Source organism: Pistacia vera, unplaced genomic scaffold, assembly GCF_008641045.1.
Source record: "Pistacia vera cultivar Batoury unplaced genomic scaffold, PisVer_v2 Contig732, whole genome shotgun sequence".
NCBI classification, from domain to species: domain Eukaryota; kingdom Viridiplantae; phylum Streptophyta; class Magnoliopsida; order Sapindales; family Anacardiaceae; genus Pistacia; species Pistacia vera.
The window spans coordinates 357,533-377,126 of NW_022196593.1; the positions used below are offsets into that span (position 1 = coordinate 357,533).

The following is a 19,594-nucleotide window of genomic DNA, read 5'->3' on the forward strand; positions in this document are numbered from 1 at the left end:
CTTAAACCAGATCTCTTTGGTCCCACTTTCTTACTCGCACTACAACCATTCAAAAACAACGCTTCTCTATTTATACACCTCGCCACCTCTCTTCTCTATCGCCGCCTCTCTCTGTCAAAACTCTCATTAGCTAATTTCTCTCTTTATTCCACCGTAAAAAATGGCAGGAACCGGAGTGGTAGCTGTCTACGGTAACGGCGCACTGACGGAGACCAAGAAATCTCCTTTCTCCGTCAAAGTAGGTCTCGCCCAGATGCTCCGTGGCGGCGTCATAATGGACGTCGTTACTCCCGAGCAAGCACGTATCGCCGAAGAAGCTGGCGCTTGTGCCGTCATGGCTCTTGAGCGTGTCCCTGCCGATATTCGCGCGCAAGGCGGCGTGGCTCGCATGTCAGACCCACAACTTATTAAAGAAATCAAACAGTCCGTTACAATCCCCGTCATGGCCAAGGCCCGTATAGGCCACTTTGTTGAGGCTCAAATTCTAGAAGCCATAGGGATTGATTACGTGGACGAAAGTGAAGTTTTAACTCCGGCCGACGAAGAGAACCACATTAACAAACACAACTTTCGGATTCCCTTCGTTTGCGGTTGCCGGAACTTAGGCGAGGCCCTGCGGCGGATTCGCGAAGGTGCGGCGATGATACGGACCAAGGGCGAGGCTGGTACCGGGAATGTTGTCGAAGCCGTTACGCATGTGCGGTCCGTGATGGGTGATATTAGGGTTTTGAGGAACATGGACGATGATGAGGTGTTCACTTTCGCGAAAAAGATTGCGGCGCCGTACGATTTGGTGATGCAGACGAAGCAGTTGGGAAGGTTGCCGGTGGTGCAATTCGCGGCCGGCGGGGTGGCGACGCCGGCGGACGCGGCGCTGATGATGCAGCTTGGTTGTGACGGGGTTTTTGTTGGGTCCGGTGTGTTCAAGAGTGGAGACCCTGTGAAGCGGGCCCAGGCTATTGTACGGGCTGTGACGCATTATAGTGACCCGGAGGTGGTGGCGGAGGTGAGTTGCGGGTTGGGTGAAGCCATGGTGGGGCTCAATTTGAAGGATGAGAAGGTTGAGAGGTTCGCCAGTCGATCCGAATAAAAGAAAAGAGGTGAGGTATGAAGAATACTGAGATGATAGCCAACAGGTATTTTATTTTATATCAAGAATAGCAGCCAATTTGGTAAAATATATCCAATTGAATGAAATTAGAATAATTGCTCATCTTGAAGTGCTATTAAGCTGTTTTTTTTCCAATTTTTATTTTCTTGTAACTGTTTTCTATGTTGTCAAATTAAAGCTTAATCATTTTTCAGGCAGACTTTTCAACCTGGGGAATTCAGCTGAAGATCGGTGCAGGATCCTTTGTCTTCTGCAAACCATTTAAATGTAGTTTACATCCAGTGAGATGTACTTTGTGTATAATATTTGACTTAGCTGTTCTTTTTTATGGTTCTTTATTCTGCATTTCCTTGAATTTTGAACTTCAGTATGATGGAGGATTAGGGCCTGTCAACAGTTTGCTTTGAAGAAAATAATATTAGTTTAACTTTTCAAGTGCCCATGTTGATTAACATGCATGTGATGAATTATGTTTGTTGATATGTGGATGTTTTATATTGTCGGAGGATGTTGAGATTGAACTTACCAAGTTTTAACGGTGATAGAGAATGATGCATGCTAGTTTTTTTTTTATAAACAGTTTGTAATTTATGCAGATGGAATGCATTCTGTGATAGAGAATGTTGAATGCAAGTTTTTTAAAAATAAAACAAGCGTTTGTAATTTTCTGCAGATGAAAAGGCGTTTAACGGGGGGCTGTGACGTTGCGTGGCCTTGGGTCCGGAAATTGTCAACTTAAATTTTACCTGTAAATGTAACAAAACTGGTGTTGGGTTTCTCAACGATATACATCCATGAGAACCGGATAGATAAGTTTGTTTTATCACATCGTGTTCATAATTAACCAACAACATAAACTTTACAAAAATATTTTGAAACATAGGTTATTCAAATTACTCTTAACACATTAGTTGACATTGTAACAGAGGGGATTCTAATTACTCTCACACAGAAGAGCTAATCAATTACTCTTACCCACGCCTTGAAGAAGCAACAGCAATTGTAGAAAGTAGTACGATACACCCCCAATTGTAGCATATTGCAGTTTTTCTTTCCCTTCAACTCCTGGGAAATCATCTTCAGCAGCACGGTTAAACCCTCCAGCCAACCATCCCAAGTTCTTGTATCCTCCTTCATGTAACTTTGAAGTTGCCATTATCGACCTAATATCATGCATACCAAACACAGATTAACACAAAACCAATGTACCAAAACTTGCTTTTAAAGAAATAATATCCTCACCTTAGCCCTTCACCACATGCTACAAGAAGCTTAGTATCCTTATCAGGAACTGCTTGCTCCACCTGCTGAACAAAATCAGGATTAAACATGGTGAAATTTTGGCCAGTCCATAACCCAATGTACCCAAAATGAACCCACTTCTTCAAAAGAGTAATGGGACTATAGTCTTTGTCTTCAACGAAGAGTGGTACATGCAGTGATCCCGAAACTCGTGCTTTTTCTCTCTCCCACTCGGGCCTTATGTCCAAGAGTACAAATCCTTCAGACTTCATGGCCGGGACTGCTTCCTTTGGCGATATAGGCCGGACCACACCGGACTGTATTAGCAGTTTCGCATTGCTGGGCATAACTGCACTAATTTGAAGTGGTCTTGTTTTTGTGGAGGTGAAGAGGAATTGCTTTGTGTGTTGCCCATGCTGCCAAGTTGATGCGTAGAGGTGGTTCAGTTGAATTGCCATCTCTCTCTCTCTCTCTCTCTCTCTCTTATCCTCAACTGCTCAACCCCAGGCACCGGAACTAAACTTATTTTGGTGTATTTCTCTCCAAAGTCCCCTTGTCTTTTTTGATATTTTTCTAAACCCTTTGGTTTCATATATTTTGAATAGGTCATCTCATAATTCAATATTCGATTTAGTTAATATTTCTTTCAAAACCTCTTGGGCAAATGCAAGAGTCAAGAGTATTTAGTTAATAATCAAAATTTCAATTCTACTTTTATGGCTTGTAAAATTGAATAACATTTCAATATTTGAAATTAAATAGGTAAAACGTAAATAGAGGGGAAAAAATTGAACAAATGATTAAACTCAAAATAAGTGGATTTTTGGTACTTAAAGCATGTCCTTTTCTAAAGTCCATATGTCCATTGCAACTTAAGCTGTAACATTGATGAAGCAAATATGTGATATAATGCAATTAAGATTTCCAATTATCTCAGTGTTCATATGTTCTTAATAAATTAATTTACAAGAGATTTTCTTTTATGTATTCCTTTAAGAAAAAACGATTGCATTTTGGCATGGAAAAATATTTTTAAAAGGTCAGTAATTGCAAAATTAAAGAATTATTAACTAATTCTTATAGTTTATTAATCAACGTGCTTAATCAAAGATGAATTAATATAAATAAAATAGCATTTCAATCAATCCAACGATATTTAAATACAATGTTAATATAATTGTATCAAGACAATTTTCATTAAAATTTATATATTTTTTAAAGGTTAGTAATTACAAAATTAAAGAATTACTAGAGAATTTTCATTCGTATACGTATGTACTGTGTATCATGTACGCACCATGTCTCTTTAAATTTGAAAAATTGATAGTTAAAGAAATTTGATCACTTGAATGTAACCCAATGTTTTTTTTTTAACCAAAAACGCCCTTAACCGGTAACTGCCGTACGTTATACCGAAGCTAATTGAAGTTACTGAGCCCTAGCGACAAAATCTCCTCTTCAATCTCCGATGATACGAAGCTGAAAACTAGACAACTAGAGTTTTTGATTTACAACAATTATGGTGGGAATGACGAATTCGAGCTCGAGAGAAACATACGCGAGTTTAGTATTCTCGACCAAGGCAGCCATGGACATACCATTAAAACTCGAATACTTGCGTCGTTTAAAGCAAGATTTGATCGAAGAAGAAAATGTCATTGTTATCTCAGAAATTCTCCCTCGTATCTTCGACCTTCAATCCGATTCCTTTGCTCCGGTTCGCAAGTTTGTCACTGAGTACGCTTCACCTCAATCTTCCCCTGATTGAAACACATTAAATTAAGTTCTAATTTTTTTTTTTTTTTTTTTTGTTATTTATAGGATTATTGGTGAAGTTGGATTAAAACATGTGCAGTTTTTACCCGAAATTATGCCTGTACTTATCAGTGTTCTTGACGATTCTGCTCCAGCTGTAGCTCGACAAGCTATTACTTGTGGACTTGATCTATTTCGTTCTACCCTTGTAAAACTTGCAATTCAGGTTGCTTTCATTTTTAATTTATTATTTCGGACTTTTTAAGTTGATTATTGTATCATTTAATTGCTATAGTATCATTGCATTTAGCTGAACTGTAAGAAAGACAGTCAAACTATAGCTGTTAATTATTGTGAAGCATGTTGGAGTTTTGAGTTTACATTATTATCTTCATCTAATTAGTATATGATATTGTACAATTTTTTTTTTTTTTTTTTTTGGGTAAATTTAGGGTCTGCACTCGAGTGAGTTGGACAATTCCGTTGAATCATCATGGACATGGATATTAAAGTTCAAGGAGAAGATATATTTGATGGCTTTTCAGGTAAGTGATGATTTTGATGGTACTATACAGCTGGATTTTGTGTGTGGTCTGATTTATTGCAACTTCATATTAATAATCAGGGAAGTGGTGGGGTAAGATTGCTAGCGTTGAAGTTTGTCGAAGCAGTTATACTTCTGTACACACCTGATCCTAACGGCTCTCTAAAACCCTCTCCTGATGAAGGTGATACATTTCATTCTTTTCCTTTCAGACTTTGTTAATTGGAAAGATGAGTATGCCTTTTTAATATGTCATTTACCATCTTAAATGACTTGTATTTGCTTATTCAGTGTGGCAACTATATTGTAGGAAACCTTGTGGAGTTCAATATATCTTGGCTTCGTGGTGGCCATCCTGTACTGAACATGGGAGATCTATCAATTGAGGCTGGTGAGAAGTTGGGATTATTGCTTGATCAGCTTAGGTTCCCAACAGTAAAATCTCTCAGTAGCTTAGTGATTGTTGTTCTTATCAATAGGTATGTGGCCTATTCCAGTTGTATGCGTTTTTAATTACAATTCTATTTGTTTGCTATGTAAAACGCCACATTGTCTTCATTTTGAAGAAAATCAAATCTGGCAAGTACATGTAAGCAATAGTCCCTCTTTTTTTTTTAATGTTTCTTTTCAGTCTTTCAGCAATTGCAAAGAAAAGGCCTGCATATTATGGACGCATTTTGCCAGTTTTACTTGCTCTAGATCCTCCAAGTTCTGTCATCAAAGGAATGCATCTTTCTAGTGCTCATCATGCTCTTAAAAATGCCCTCCTCAGCTGCTTGAAATGTACACACCCGGGTGCTGCACCGGTATTTCTTGTTCCCTTCAAATATATTATCTTTTAACAGAATGGGTGAAGTTTATTTTAATTCATTGTCATTCTCTAGTCTTCTGGGTTCACTGATGTTTAAGTGTTTCTACTTCATGAATAAATAATATTCTGAATTTTTTGTCTCCAGAGTTTTCATGTGGACAGTCATAGATCTGTACAGTAAAATAGATTGAAAGAATGGATCTGGATCTTTAGATGTATTATGTGATCACTAGATTCTTTATGCCTTTTTGTTGGTGTTCCTAAATTGTAACAGTCAATTATCACTAAAGTTTTATTCTTATGATAATGTAATTTAAGTCTTTAGATGTATAGTCTTGGTTATGTGCTCCTTACATAACATTATCCCTCCTCATTCCCCTTAAATATGATTGGTTAGTTTCTAAAAAATGCAAAAGATTTAACGGTAGTCGGCTTCATCTGCAGGCATAGCAAATGAGTTCATAATTTTGAGGTTAAATTTGCTTAGATATCTTTATTTAATTTTATTAATTGGATAGAAGTTTCATGGGTTTAGAGAGTTTCTGTCTCATTTGGCTCCTTATCAGTTTCCTTGAGTAATTTTTGTGTCATTATCTATTAAACTGGCACTGAGTATACTGATTGGTAATGCAAATTTGATTTCTGTAGTGGCGGGATCGTCTAGTTGATGCCCTGAAAGAGATGAAAGCTGGAGAGCTGGCAGAGCGAGCCCTAAGTCAAGTTTGCAAGGCTAATGGAAGTGTGGAAGACATTAAAAATGATTTGCCAGTTATTAAGGTACCTATTCTATTTGTAAATGTTAGTCTATATGCATATGGTTATATGTTTATGCATTCACTTGCACCTGCACAATGATGTTTGGAAATGAAAGTCTGGAACTTCTTAATAATCTCATATTTTAAAGGAAGAGAAACCCTCCATCCAGGCCTGTGATGATGTGCGCACTAACTTGGGAAGAAAGAGATCTGGAGCAGACGACAACAGTGATCCAGATGAAGAAAATGAAGTGTCTGGAAAACGTGTCAGATCAACACTTAGTGTCTCAGAAGAATCAAGTAAAGCTTTGAATAGGAATATTATTGTGTCTCAGGATCAAATTCCGTCAACTGGGTCTGCCTCTAACAAAGGACATGGTGATACTGGACCTGTACAGCAGCTTGTTGCCATGTTTGGTGTCTTGGTTGCTCAAGGTGAAAATGCCATTAGATCCTTACAGATTCTTATTTCAAGTATCTCGGCTGACTTGCTAGCTGAGGTAGTGATGGCTAATATGTGTAACCTTCCTCTCAACTGCTCTCAAGCTGATGGAGATGAAGAATCAGTACTGGAAATGACTATATTTGGCAGTGACACTGGAGCCAAGTATCCAGCATCTTTCTTGGCTGATGTTCTTTCACTTTCTAGTAGTTTCCTGCCGATAGCTTCACTGCTTGATGAACAACATTCAATGGCCAATGATGCAGCGGTACAATGAATTTTAGTGATTCTGTTTTTCTAATTAAAAGGAAAAAAGAAAATACTTGTCTGATCCTTTTTAATTTGTTTCTTTTTAACCTATAAAGCAAATATTTACTCAAATTGCAGAAACCACAGAGGGAGGAAGAACTTCTTGCACCGGCTGTGGCTGATGGTGCTGTTTTATTCGATGGCTTTACCCCCGAAGCTGAAGTTGCAGCTTTACCTACTGGTGTAGTGGCTTCTTCTGATGTTTTGCCCAAAAAGGAGAATTCTGATTTATCCATTTCTTCTGATAACCATGATGTGGGAAGTCTAGAGAGTGATATACCTGGTCTGAATTCTTCTGCTTGTAATGATGGTTTTTCAGAGACCTTTGTTACTTCCTTATTGGCCACAAAAGACATAGAAGATGTCAGTCAAGAGCAAGAAACTGGTGAGAGGTCACTGCTTGATTTGCCATCAGTTTCAACAGATAGGTCTAGGTCAGAAGAGACTAGTCCGAAAGCAGCTACTACGGATCCTAACAGTCTGATTGCCTCAACAGCTACTTCTGTCACTTTGTCTTCTCCTTTTGCCCTACCCAAGATGTCAGCACCTGTTGTTGACCTTGCTGATGAGCAAAAGGATCAATTACAAAACTTGGCTTTTATGCGCATTCTTAAGACATATAAACAAGTAGCAGTTGCTGGGGGTTCACAAATCCGTTTTTCTTTACTTGCTTATATAGGAGTTGAGGTAGATATTCTGGCTTTCAAGCATCTTTATTTCCTTTCCGAATGTTGCTTTTTATGTGCCTGATATTTATTGCTTGTTGAGTTGGTTCCCTATGATGTTATTTCTGTATTCTTTGTTCATGTAGTAGTTAGGAGGAAAATCCCCTTCATTCTCAAACCTGCAGTGATGTATTATTTTCTCATGTGTAAACATAAATTTGTACAAAACTAATAGATTTTGCAAACTATGTTACATCACAAATTCTACTTCCTGTGAATCCTAATGCTTGCAATACGGTAGATTCGACATTGTTTGACCCATGTGCTATGTATGGTATCTTAGAACTAAAGTTTGATGCTGCATGTAGAATATAGCCGCTATCAACTTAAAGTTTTCTTCTATTTATTTTGGGTTTATAGGATTTGTTATAAGTTTTCTTTTAGCTCGTTCAATATAATTCAATCAAACACTGGATTTGAAGGATATATCTGGTGCATTTACCCATGATTAGCTCTCCATATGTTTATTTATGTGATTTGGGTAAATTTAGGGTCTGCACTCGAGTGAGTTGGACAATTCCGTTGAATCATCATGGACATGGATATTAAAGTTCAAGGAGAAGATATATTTGATGGCTTTTCAGGTAAGTGATGATTTTGATGGTACTATACAGCTGGATTTTGTGTGTGGTCTGATTTATTGCAACTTCATATTAATAATCAGGGAAGTGGTGGGGTAAGATTGCTAGCGTTGAAGTTTGTCGAAGCAGTTATACTTCTGTACACACCTGATCCTAACGGCTCTCTAAAACCCTCTCCTGATGAAGGTGATACATTTCATTCTTTTCCTTTCAGACTTTGTTAATTGGAAAGATGAGTATGCCTTTTTAATATGTCATTTACCATCTTAAATGACTTGTATTTGCTTATTCAGTGTGGCAACTATATTGTAGGAAACCTTGTGGAGTTCAATATATCTTGGCTTCGTGGTGGCCATCCTGTACTGAACATGGGAGATCTATCAATTGAGGCTGGTGAGAAGTTGGGATTATTGCTTGATCAGCTTAGGTTCCCAACAGTAAAATCTCTCAGTAGCTTAGTGATTGTTGTTCTTATCAATAGGTATGTGGCCTATTCCAGTTGTATGCGTTTTTAATTACAATTCTATTTGTTTGCTATGTAAAACGCCACATTGTCTTCATTTTGAAGAAAATCAAATCTGGCAAGTACATGTAAGCAATAGTCCCTCTTTTTTTTTTAATGTTTCTTTTCAGTCTTTCAGCAATTGCAAAGAAAAGGCCTGCATATTATGGACGCATTTTGCCAGTTTTACTTGCTCTAGATCCTCCAAGTTCTGTCATCAAAGGAATGCATCTTTCTAGTGCTCATCATGCTCTTAAAAATGCCCTCCTCAGCTGCTTGAAATGTACACACCCGGGTGCTGCACCGGTATTTCTTGTTCCCTTCAAATATATTATCTTTTAACAGAATGGGTGAAGTTTATTTTAATTCATTGTCATTCTCTAGTCTTCTGGGTTCACTGATGTTTAAGTGTTTCTACTTCATGAATAAATAATATTCTGAATTTTTTGTCTCCAGAGTTTTCATGTGGACAGTCATAGATCTGTACAGTAAAATAGATTGAAAGAATGGATCTGGATCTTTAGATGTATTATGTGATCACTAGATTCTTTATGCCTTTTTGTTGGTGTTCCTAAATTGTAACAGTCAATTATCACTAAAGTTTTATTCTTATGATAATGTAATTTAAGTCTTTAGATGTATAGTCTTGGTTATGTGCTCCTTACATAACATTATCCCTCCTCATTCCCCTTAAATATGATTGGTTAGTTTCTAAAAAATGCAAAAGATTTAACGGTAGTCGGCTTCATCTGCAGGCATAGCAAATGAGTTCATAATTTTGAGGTTAAATTTGCTTAGATATCTTTATTTAATTTTATTAATTGGATAGAAGTTTCATGGGTTTAGAGAGTTTCTGTCTCATTTGGCTCCTTATCAGTTTCCTTGAGTAATTTTTGTGTCATTATCTATTAAACTGGCACTGAGTATACTGATTGGTAATGCAAATTTGATTTCTGTAGTGGCGGGATCGTCTAGTTGATGCCCTGAAAGAGATGAAAGCTGGAGAGCTGGCAGAGCGAGCCCTAAGTCAAGTTTGCAAGGCTAATGGAAGTGTGGAAGACATTAAAAATGATTTGCCAGTTATTAAGGTACCTATTCTATTTGTAAATGTTAGTCTATATGCATATGGTTATATGTTTATGCATTCACTTGCACCTGCACAATGATGTTTGGAAATGAAAGTCTGGAACTTCTTAATAATCTCATATTTTAAAGGAAGAGAAACCCTCCATCCAGGCCTGTGATGATGTGCGCACTAACTTGGGAAGAAAGAGATCTGGAGCAGACGACAACAGTGATCCAGATGAAGAAAATGAAGTGTCTGGAAAACGTGTCAGATCAACACTTAGTGTCTCAGAAGAATCAAGTAAAGCTTTGAATAGGAATATTATTGTGTCTCAGGATCAAATTCCGTCAACTGGGTCTGCCTCTAACAAAGGACATGGTGATACTGGACCTGTACAGCAGCTTGTTGCCATGTTTGGTGTCTTGGTTGCTCAAGGTGAAAATGCCATTAGATCCTTACAGATTCTTATTTCAAGTATCTCGGCTGACTTGCTAGCTGAGGTAGTGATGGCTAATATGTGTAACCTTCCTCTCAACTGCTCTCAAGCTGATGGAGATGAAGAATCAGTACTGGAAATGACTATATTTGGCAGTGACACTGGAGCCAAGTATCCAGCATCTTTCTTGGCTGATGTTCTTTCACTTTCTAGTAGTTTCCTGCCGATAGCTTCACTGCTTGATGAACAACATTCAATGGCCAATGATGCAGCGGTACAATGAATTTTAGTGATTCTGTTTTTCTAATTAAAAGGAAAAAAGAAAATACTTGTCTGATCCTTTTTAATTTGTTTCTTTTTAACCTATAAAGCAAATATTTACTCAAATTGCAGAAACCACAGAGGGAGGAAGAACTTCTTGCACCGGCTGTGGCTGATGGTGCTGTTTTATTCGATGGCTTTACCCCCGAAGCTGAAGTTGCAGCTTTACCTACTGGTGTAGTGGCTTCTTCTGATGTTTTGCCCAAAAAGGAGAATTCTGATTTATCCATTTCTTCTGATAACCATGATGTGGGAAGTCTAGAGAGTGATATACCTGGTCTGAATTCTTCTGCTTGTAATGATGGTTTTTCAGAGACCTTTGTTACTTCCTTATTGGCCACAAAAGACATAGAAGATGTCAGTCAAGAGCAAGAAACTGGTGAGAGGTCACTGCTTGATTTGCCATCAGTTTCAACAGATAGGTCTAGGTCAGAAGAGACTAGTCCGAAAGCAGCTACTACGGATCCTAACAGTCTGATTGCCTCAACAGCTAGTTCTGTCACTTTGTCTTCTCCTTTTGCCCTACCCAAGATGTCAGCACCTGTTGTTGACCTTGCTGATGAGCAAAAGGATCAATTACAAAACTTGGCTTTTATGCGCATTCTTGAGGCATATAAACAAGTAGCAGTTGCTGGGGGTTCACAAATCCGTTTTTCTTTACTTGCTTATATAGGAGTTGAGGTAGATATTCTGGCTTTCAAGCATCTTTATTTCCTTTCCGAATGTTGCTTTTTATGTGCCTGATATTTATTGCTTGTTGAGCTGGTTCCCTATGATGTTATTTCTGTATTCTTTGTTCATGTAGTAGATAGGAGGAAAACCCCCTTCATTCTCAAACCTGCAGTGATGTATTATTTTCTCATGTGTAAACATAAATTTGTACAAAACTAATTGATTTTGCAAACTATGTTACATCACAAATTCTACTTCCTGTGAATCCTAATGCTTTCAATACGGTAGATTCGACATTGTTTGACCCATGTGCTAAGTATGGTATCTTAGAACTAAAGTTTGATGCTGCATGTAGAAAGTATAGCTGCTATCAACTTAAAGTTTTCTTCTATTTATTTTGGGTTTATAGGATTTGTTATAAGTTTTCTTTTAGCTTGTTCAATATAATTCAATCAAACACTGGATTTGAAGGATATATCTGGTGCATTTACCCATGATTAGCTCTCCATATGTTTATTTATGTGATTGTTTAGGGTTTAACAGCGGCTTTCACCTTTCACCATCAACTCTGTGCATGCTGCTGTTTTATTCTTTCTTTTTTTTCCTTTGTATGAGTGAAATATAATGATGAAACTATTATGAGATTTCCTTCTTGCCACAGTAAAGTTGTTTATGGATGAATTGCTTAGCATGTAATTCTGATTACATTCTGTGTCTGCTTTTCCAATTTTTTTTTATCATACTAAGTTGTCTTATCTGTTGCTACGAAGAGTATTTGTAAAGTTATTCACTACTTCACATTAGAGTATTGTTTTACTAGTAATCATAGATTCTTTTATCTTATGTTTTTTCAGTTTCCCTCAGAGTTGGACCCATGGAAACCACTACAGGAGCACATCTTGGAAGATTATGTGAATCATGAGGTAAGTGTACGTTAAAGCTTTATTTTTTTGTGCTGATATTTATGATGTCCTGGATATCTATGTTTCTTTTTGAGGTTGAGTAGTTAAGAAAATGTCTTCTAAACGACTATTGTGCATTAGCTTGAAGAAATCATTTTTATTTCTCAGATGGTTGATGGTTCAAAAGAATCATTGACATGTTTGATAATTAAAAATCCTAGATTGTTAAAAATTTTATGTCTACTGATGTCTGTTCTGCTAGTTATTGTTTCATGAATTTCAGAAACAGTCTTATTGCTTCTGCACCCTTTGATTTGTATGAGATGCATTGTTGCTGACAACAATCACTGAATGTCTTCAGGGACAAGAGTTGACATTGCGTGTACTGTACAGATTATATGGAGAGGCAGAAGAGGAACGTGACTTCTTTTCTTCTACAACTGCTTCTGCTGTATATGAAACATTCCTATTGACTGTGGTATGTATTGCTTTCCAGTGTTCATTTCATCAATGCAAGGTAAACAGTCTTAGGAATTTTTTTTTTAAAAAAAAAAAAAAAAAAATTACGTCCGACTTTGTGAAGCTCTAAGTAAAGGTGGAAGTCTGTTTAGAAATTCATCTAACGAAACACTTCAAGGGATAAACGGTTTCAGTCAACACTTTAAAGATCTTACGAACACAAGAGGACCTTTACCACTATTCTCACTGTTCCTTTTACAGAGTGGAGACCGAGTTACTCAAGGTCTCAGTGCTGTATGGAGCCTAATCCTGCTGAGGCCTCCTTTGCGAGATGTCTGCTTGAGAATTGCTTTGCAGGTATTTTCTGCTTATCTTGAACCTTGTTATGACTATAGTGATGTCTGCTTGCAAATTGCTATGCATGTTCCTCATAATTGACATTGTTATGATATTCTAATGAAAGAAAAAAAAGGATGCTGTACCATGATACTAAGACATTTTTTTACTTGTTTTTAGTCACGGTTCCTGTCTTTTTTAAACTTCTTGTCCTTAAATTGTCTTGTAATTGACTTTGTTTTTCTCTTTTACCCCTCAAAGAGTGCAGTTCATCACTTGGAGGAAGTGCGCATGAAGGCGATACGACTGGTACTTGTGCCTAACTTGTTATGTAACAAATTGGTTAGCTGCTTGGCATGATCTATAATATAATTTTGGATGTGTTTGCTTACAGGTGGCAAATAAGCTTTATCCTTTATCATCCATTGCTCAACAAATAGAAGATTTTGCCCGGGAAATTTTGCTTTCTGTAATAAATGTCGATTCTTCAGAAAGAGCAGATGCCAATGGATCAACTATTGAAGCACTCAAGGTAATGCTTTAAGCATTGATGATGTGATTTTCACTTTGGACCAATTCAATTTTGCAACTTAATTTTATTTATAGTCCTATTTAAGTTTTGTTCAAATTGGAGCTACTAAATGTTTGTGTTTGTTTGCAATTACATATCCTATCAATAATAAACTGGAAAGTTATCAAACATATGTTCTTGGACATGGTTCAATTGAAAAGTTTAAGAAATGGAAATGGTTAACTTGATGAGAATCATGTTTTAGTTATTTCCCAGTCTGACTCAAGCAATTAATAGCCTAAATTCTAAAAATATAATAGTACCTGAATTAGATAACAAGTCTTAGTTTTTGGTGCATCACATAGGCCCTCATTGTAACCACTTTAATAACTTTTTAAAAAAAATTCTATGATTTTGCTCTCTCTCTGATGAGAATCATGTTTTAGTTTATTTCCTGGTCTGACTCAAGCAATTAATAGCCTAAATTCTAAAAATATAATAGTACCTAAATTAGATAACAAGTCTTAGTTTTTGGTGCATCACCTAGGCCCTCATTGTAACCTCTTTAATAACTTTTTTTTAAAATATTCTATGATTTTGCTCTCTCTCTCTCTCCCCGACATTTTTGTTCTCTGCATACAAAGGATAAATAGTGTTGGGAATTGATACTGAGCTAGTTACTTTGCTGTTGTAATTGCATTTTTGAACAGGATTCTGATTTGGAGAAACCATCAAATGATCTTGTGTCAGTCGGTGCCTTAGGTAAAGACATTTCCACTGATACTCATCAGTCATGCACAACTCAGAGTGCATCATCCCTTTCGATCCCCCAGGCCCAACGATGCATGTCGCTTTATTTTGCCCTGTGTACAAAGGTTTACTCTCTGCTTTAAATCCTCATTTGTTCAATGGCCTAATTTTAGTTATCTTTTGAAAATATTAATGTTTGAATGTTTCATTGACTGGCAGAAGCACTCACTTTTTCACCAAATATTTGTTATCTACAAAGATGCATCAACAGCTGTCAAACAGGTCTGTGAATTGTTTGAATTTGATTAAGAGAGTCACAATTCTTGCTGTTTTTCTGAGCTTTCTCTTATTAGTTGTATGGTGCAGGCAGTCCAACGTCATATCCCAATACTGGTTCGTACTATGGGTTCATCATCTGGACTACTCGAAATTATTTCAGATCCTCCAAGTGGAAGTGAGAGCCTCCTGATGCAGGTTTTGTTTTATAAACACCTATGTAATTTATTGACATCAAGCAAAAGATTAAAGTTACTCTATCTGATAAGTCTTTTCTTTCTCCACCCCTCCTGTTACATCAGGTTTTGCATACACTGACAGATGGGACAGTTCCATCACCAGAATTGATTTTCACTATTAGGAAGTTATATGATTCTAAATTAAAGGTATAGATGTGTTGTGTTCTCTTTAACTGGAACCAAGTAATTGGGTTTGCTAATATATACTTGAGTTTGTTGATTTCAGGATGTAGAAATTCTAATTCCAGTATTGCCATTCCTGCCGAGAGAGGAGGTATTTCCCATTTAGATATTTGGATATAATTGCTTCTATTCTTCAAGTGTTAACACTCGGATGTTCATGCATGGAAGCAACCTTTTTAAATTTCTATATTCTTAATTATGTCTCGCACAATATTTTACTTTTTTGACATCTTGCATGATTGGGTTATTTTGTCTCATATATTTTTCAATTTTTTTACACTTTTTATCGACAATTTCTCACAAGTTATTTGCAACATTGGTTTTGGCTCCTTGATATTGAAGGAATGGAGATTGTCCTCTCAAATATTTCGGATTTATTGGTTTTCAAGTTATATTTTGATAACAGTACTAAAAGCTCTTGAATCGTACAAAGTTGTGAGTTTTGGCTCGTTGGGGTTGCCTCTTAGGTCCTCTCTGGTGAAGTTCATTCCAATACTTGAATGACCACCATCTGTTTGGTAACATTAGGTGATCAACTGATCAGTTTCCAAAATTTTGAAGGAAAGTCCTTCGCCGTTAGAAACTTTTGGGTATCTTGTGAAATGCAATTATAAATTAGAAAATCAGTTTATGAAATATTTAATGATAGCTCTTGATTTCCGCTTTCTGATTTATTGGCTGAATTTGATCATCATGGAATTTTGAGAAGATCATCTGCCGGAAACTCATACGATTGAAAGTTTTGCATTTTAATTGCTTGAGGACACAAACCCTATGGATATGTAAAACTCTTATGAACTGTTAAACAATAATTAACCTTCGTGTAACAAGAACTTGTCTGGGAATTTTCCAAATAAATAGGGAAAAATCAATAAATATGTCAACTTTTTCTGGGTATGAGCAACTAATGCTTATCAATCAAATGGGTTTCCTTGTCTTTTATTATTATTATTATTATTATTTTGTTTGCTAACAGGGTGGAGTCCTCTCTTTTATGTTCAACTCATTTTATGCATTCTTGCTTATGTGGAGTAAATTCTTTAATTTACATAGAATTTTAGATTTTTGTTATTGGCTTTGTCCTTGGTTTTTTCACATTAGATTATTCTAATAGCTTGGTTGTGTTTAGGCCTTGCTGATATTTCCGCGTCTTGTCAATCTTCCTCTAGACAAGTTCCAGGCAGTACTTGCTCGTACACTACAGGTATGTTTCTTTCCTTGTTTCTCAATGCAAACATTATAGACACTGGATACTTCAAGTGGCTACATTTGAATTTGCCTATCTAGCGACATATATATATATGTATGTTATTATTTTTCAGAGGATGACCTTTTTGGTACATTCCTAAAGTTTTTCCCACGGACATTTCTCTAATATATGCATATTATTACGGTCGCAGTTACACTTGTTTTTTATTTTTTATTTTTTTTTTTCCTTGTTGGAATCTCACACCAACTAGGCACGCTCAAGCCTACTGATTTATAAGAGGGGGTAATCCTCCCATTCAATAAGGCCTTATTGGGTGAGTAGTCAAGCCCACCTCAAATTTTATCATTCCTGATCAGTAAATTTACTCTATGACCTCTGGTTTAAGTTCCTTATACATACGATCATGTTTCCTGACAGTATTGGAATATCAATTGTTATTGCACCTCTCAATAGGGTAGATATTTTTCTTACAATAATTATTTGCTTGATAAAACACTTGAGATAATTGATTTCTTGTCTTTATTTAATATTGAATGACTATAAAATTTGATTTGTAAAAATTGCACATATTCAATATGCTTGTAGGATGAATGGTCTGCTCTTATTTTAATTGTTTTTTTAACTTGAAACTTTGATACTCAGGGGTCATCTAATTCTGGTGCGCAGCTCTCTCCAGCTGAAGTGTTGATAGCTATCCATGGAATTGATCCTGACAGAGATGGAATTCCCTTGAAGAAGGCATTTATTTTTCTTAGTCTTTTCAAAACCTTGCCAGCTTTGCATAACTGCATAACTTATGCTATTATTCTGTGATCAGGTCACAGATGCATGTAATGCTTGTTTTGAGCAACGGCAGATCTTCACCCAACAAGTTCTTGCAAAAGTCTTGAATCAATTGGTTTGTACCATCCTGTGTCTTTTAAGTTCTATGTGGGAACTTCTGCTGTCCCTAGCTGAAGATCTGATGGACAAGTTTCTGCCCTGTAGGTTGAGCAGATTCCTCTACCCTTATTGTTCATGCGTACAGTATTGCAAGCTATTGGTGCTTTTCCAGCACTGGTAAGAAATTTAGGTGCAAATTTTATTTTACACTTTTAGGGGATAGCAGTACTAACCATTGATTGGTTGACAAGAATGTTTCTGATTTCTTGTCAAATGTTTAACTTCCAGATATTTTACAACTGAAGTTCTGAGCTGATGAGCAAGTTAACATTAAGAATGCTAAATAATGTTACGGATTTTCTAAATTTAGTTGGGAAAGCCTCCTGTAGGAAGTCAAGTTCTTTTTTTTTATATATATTATTATTTTGAGTCCCTTTAAGGTTTCCCGCTTTTAGTTGTCTGCTTTCCCACTAATGTAAGATAAAAATGAACTTAGCCTATGCACTAATTAAGTATCTTTTAGATGAGATATTGATGAGCTACATTTTATCTCTTGAAATGTAGGTGGAATTTGTAATGGAGATCCTTTCTCGTCTTATTAGCAAGCAGGTGATCTGTTTTATCTCAATTCGCTGGTTGCAAATCTTAATTTGGCTTAGGCTTAATTTTTTATCCACTAAATGCTCTTTTACAGATATGGAAGTACCCAAAGTTGTGGGTAGGGTTCTTGAAATGTGCACACCTGACACAGCCTCAGTCATTCAATGTGTTGCTTCAGGTGCATTGTTTTTCTTTCAAAGTGTGATTAGTTATATATTATTATGTAATTAATTCTGGGAAGCACATACGAATTGTACTCACATTTTATCAGTCACTCGTTACTTCTGTTTCTCTTTAGGTGATTTGTTCCTGAGTTTGCACAAATTCCTGCATTTACTTGGGATTTGCAATTTTAGAAAACAAACATACTGTAGCCAGAGAAACCCAGTGATATAAGAGAAAAGCACCCATAAGATTGGAATACAATTAATCTCTGCAGTTCGAGACACTAAAGAGAGAGAGAGTCATAGAAAGAGGCAGGGCATACATCCAGCTCTAGAATTAATAAGGATTAAGGAACATCTACTTGAGATTGTGAACCAAAAATTTTGCTTCCTCAACTCTACAACATGCTGTGTGCTAATTGCTCATATTCCCCCAAACTTCCCATTGTAACTCTTAAAACCCCCTAAGATTTGTTAAGATGGTTTTGTCAAATACTCCAGAAAATAGCATGAGACATTTAATGCATTTAAGTGATTCCTTGGCGTCTTATTTGCATGGAGATTAAATTTATGCATCCCAGTGCCTGGCTCTACTTGTGTTTAATATAATTGTGTTTACCTAATTTGGCTATGCTTTTTTACCTAATTTGGCTATGCTTTTTTATTGCATTAATTTAACTTGAGCATTTTGGAGCAAAAATTGTTCTTTATCTGTTCCTGACAGGTTATTGTTATTTTCCCCAGCTACCGCCACCACAGCTGGAAAATGCATTGAATAGAATAGCTGCACTTAAGGCTCCTTTGATCGCTCACGCAAGCCAACTAAATATCCGCTCTTCACTTCCAAGGTCTGTTAAAACATGTTTCCTTGTGAAGCATAAGACTTTTACTTTTTTCGGTTGGAAAAGCTTCTTTCTGCTTCCTTCCAAAATCTGTCATTGCCAGTTTATGATTGTTGATGTTGGATTTTGTATGTATCATATTTAGATCTGTGTTGGCCGTTTTGGGAATTGCTTCAGATTCCCAGACTTCAAGTCAGGCACAAACAAGCCAGGGACAGACTGGAGATATAAACAACTCAGAGAAGGAGACGATGACAGACAAATCTAAAGAAGAATCATCCAGTGCTAGTTGACATGCCAATTAAATGATTTGGATGACTGTAACATTATGCTTCAAATCGTACAGTTGTTGACAACCAAGGTGGCTCTGGCTAAACCATCCGATTTTCCTAGTTTTCAAATGGGCCAAATCAAAGATTATTAAGTGACGATCTTTCGCTGTGTACATAAGCAGGAGGGGGAAAATGGATAGCAGCAAATATGCTATAGGATGCACTGTATCTATGTCATACACATCAGAATGCCTTTGTAACAAATTACCGCTGCTGCTATAAAGAATGACAATGCAGAAGATTTTGGAAAGCATATTACACAAGGTGAAAATGTAAAATAGGGCTAGGTGGAATTTTTGTAAGTTGAAATAAATGCTAATGAATTTCAAGTTAAATGTACCAAGGTGGTTTTGAAACTAATTTAGAATGCTGCGAGCTGCTTTTGTCAAATGTCAATGTCTACACTCTACACTTTAACTGAGCTCTTTAGTTTTATTTTACTTGAAGATGTGCAAATTGCCATAGCATGGCTCTGAATCACCTAGACTAATACATGTTTTCGTTTACTGGGGGCGCCACTAATTTAAATTTTGTGTATGAATAATATGAGATGCGCACACATGCTACGATCTGTCTTGACATGTTAAACAAAGTGGGATTAGTCTTAACGATTAGTCATCTAGAGGAAACATGAAA

The 19,594-nt window shown here is 36.6% G+C and overlaps 3 protein-coding genes across 5 annotated transcripts; 2 read left to right on the forward strand and 1 right to left on the reverse strand.

Annotated features, from left to right (window-relative positions):
• Positions 1-1,551, forward strand: LOC116115159 (probable pyridoxal 5'-phosphate synthase subunit PDX1). Of its 3 annotated transcripts, none has more exons than XM_031401322.1 (2): positions 1-1,105; positions 1,306-1,551. In XM_031401322.1, the coding sequence occupies exon 1, from the start codon at positions 161-163 to the stop codon at positions 1,088-1,090; it is 930 nt and encodes a 309-aa protein (XP_031257182.1). In that variant the 5' UTR covers positions 1-160; the 3' UTR covers positions 1,091-1,105; positions 1,306-1,551. The 3 variants fall into 3 exon arrangements, with proteins under 3 accessions (XP_031257182.1, XP_031257181.1, XP_031257179.1); XM_031401321.1 differs by having other exon boundaries at positions 2-1,100; XM_031401319.1 differs by having other exon boundaries at positions 4-1,136.
• Positions 1,552-1,880: 329 nt separating this feature from the next.
• LOC116115197 (rhodanese-like domain-containing protein 10) lies at positions 1,881-2,899 on the reverse strand. Its single transcript, XM_031401356.1, has 2 exons — positions 2,354-2,899; positions 1,881-2,274 (listed from the first exon to the last, which is right to left on the reverse strand). The coding sequence occupies exons 1-2, from the start codon at positions 2,809-2,811 to the stop codon at positions 2,073-2,075; spliced, it is 660 nt and encodes a 219-aa protein (XP_031257216.1). The 5' UTR covers positions 2,812-2,899; the 3' UTR covers positions 1,881-2,072.
• An 816-nt stretch (positions 2,900-3,715) lies between these two features.
• On the forward strand, positions 3,716-19,422 carry LOC116115167. Its single transcript, XM_031401330.1, has 34 exons — positions 3,716-4,090; positions 4,175-4,334; positions 4,561-4,653; positions 4,734-4,836; positions 4,963-5,131; positions 5,284-5,458; positions 6,112-6,240; positions 6,368-6,928; positions 7,048-7,656; positions 8,186-8,278; positions 8,359-8,461; positions 8,588-8,756; positions 8,909-9,083; positions 9,737-9,865; positions 9,993-10,553; positions 10,673-11,281; positions 12,127-12,195; positions 12,536-12,683; positions 12,791-12,990; positions 13,231-13,278; positions 13,364-13,501; positions 14,191-14,355; positions 14,450-14,512; positions 14,597-14,704; positions 14,809-14,892; positions 14,972-15,019; positions 16,058-16,132; positions 16,781-16,876; positions 16,956-17,036; positions 17,126-17,197; positions 17,585-17,629; positions 17,715-17,798; positions 18,529-18,632; positions 18,772-19,422. The coding sequence occupies exons 1-34, from the start codon at positions 3,873-3,875 to the stop codon at positions 18,917-18,919; spliced, it is 5,832 nt and encodes a 1,943-aa protein (XP_031257190.1). The 5' UTR covers positions 3,716-3,872; the 3' UTR covers positions 18,920-19,422.
• Positions 19,423-19,594: the final 172 nt, after the last annotated feature.

What these genes read in the sequence shown, in the direction of transcription:
- LOC116115159 (XM_031401322.1), top strand. Translation starts at nt 161, where the DNA reads ATGGCAGGAACCGGAGTGGTAGCTGTCTACGGTAACGGCGCACTGACG.
- LOC116115197 (XM_031401356.1), bottom strand. Translation starts at nt 2,811, where the DNA reads ATGGCAATTCAACTGAACCACCTCTACGCATCAACTTGGCAGCATGGG. An exon ending in GCATGTGGTGAAGGGCTAAG is followed by an intron (nt 2,275 to 2,353) that starts GTGAGGATATTA and finishes GCATGATATTAG; the next exon opens with GTCGATAATGGCAACTTCAA.
- LOC116115167 (XM_031401330.1), top strand. Translation starts at nt 3,873, where the DNA reads ATGGTGGGAATGACGAATTCGAGCTCGAGAGAAACATACGCGAGTTTA. An exon ending in TATATTTGATGGCTTTTCAG is followed by an intron (nt 8,279 to 8,358) that starts GTAAGTGATGAT and finishes ATTAATAATCAG; the next exon opens with GGAAGTGGTGGGGTAAGATT. An exon ending in ATCCGCTCTTCACTTCCAAG is followed by an intron (nt 18,633 to 18,771) that starts GTCTGTTAAAAC and finishes TATCATATTTAG; the next exon opens with ATCTGTGTTGGCCGTTTTGG.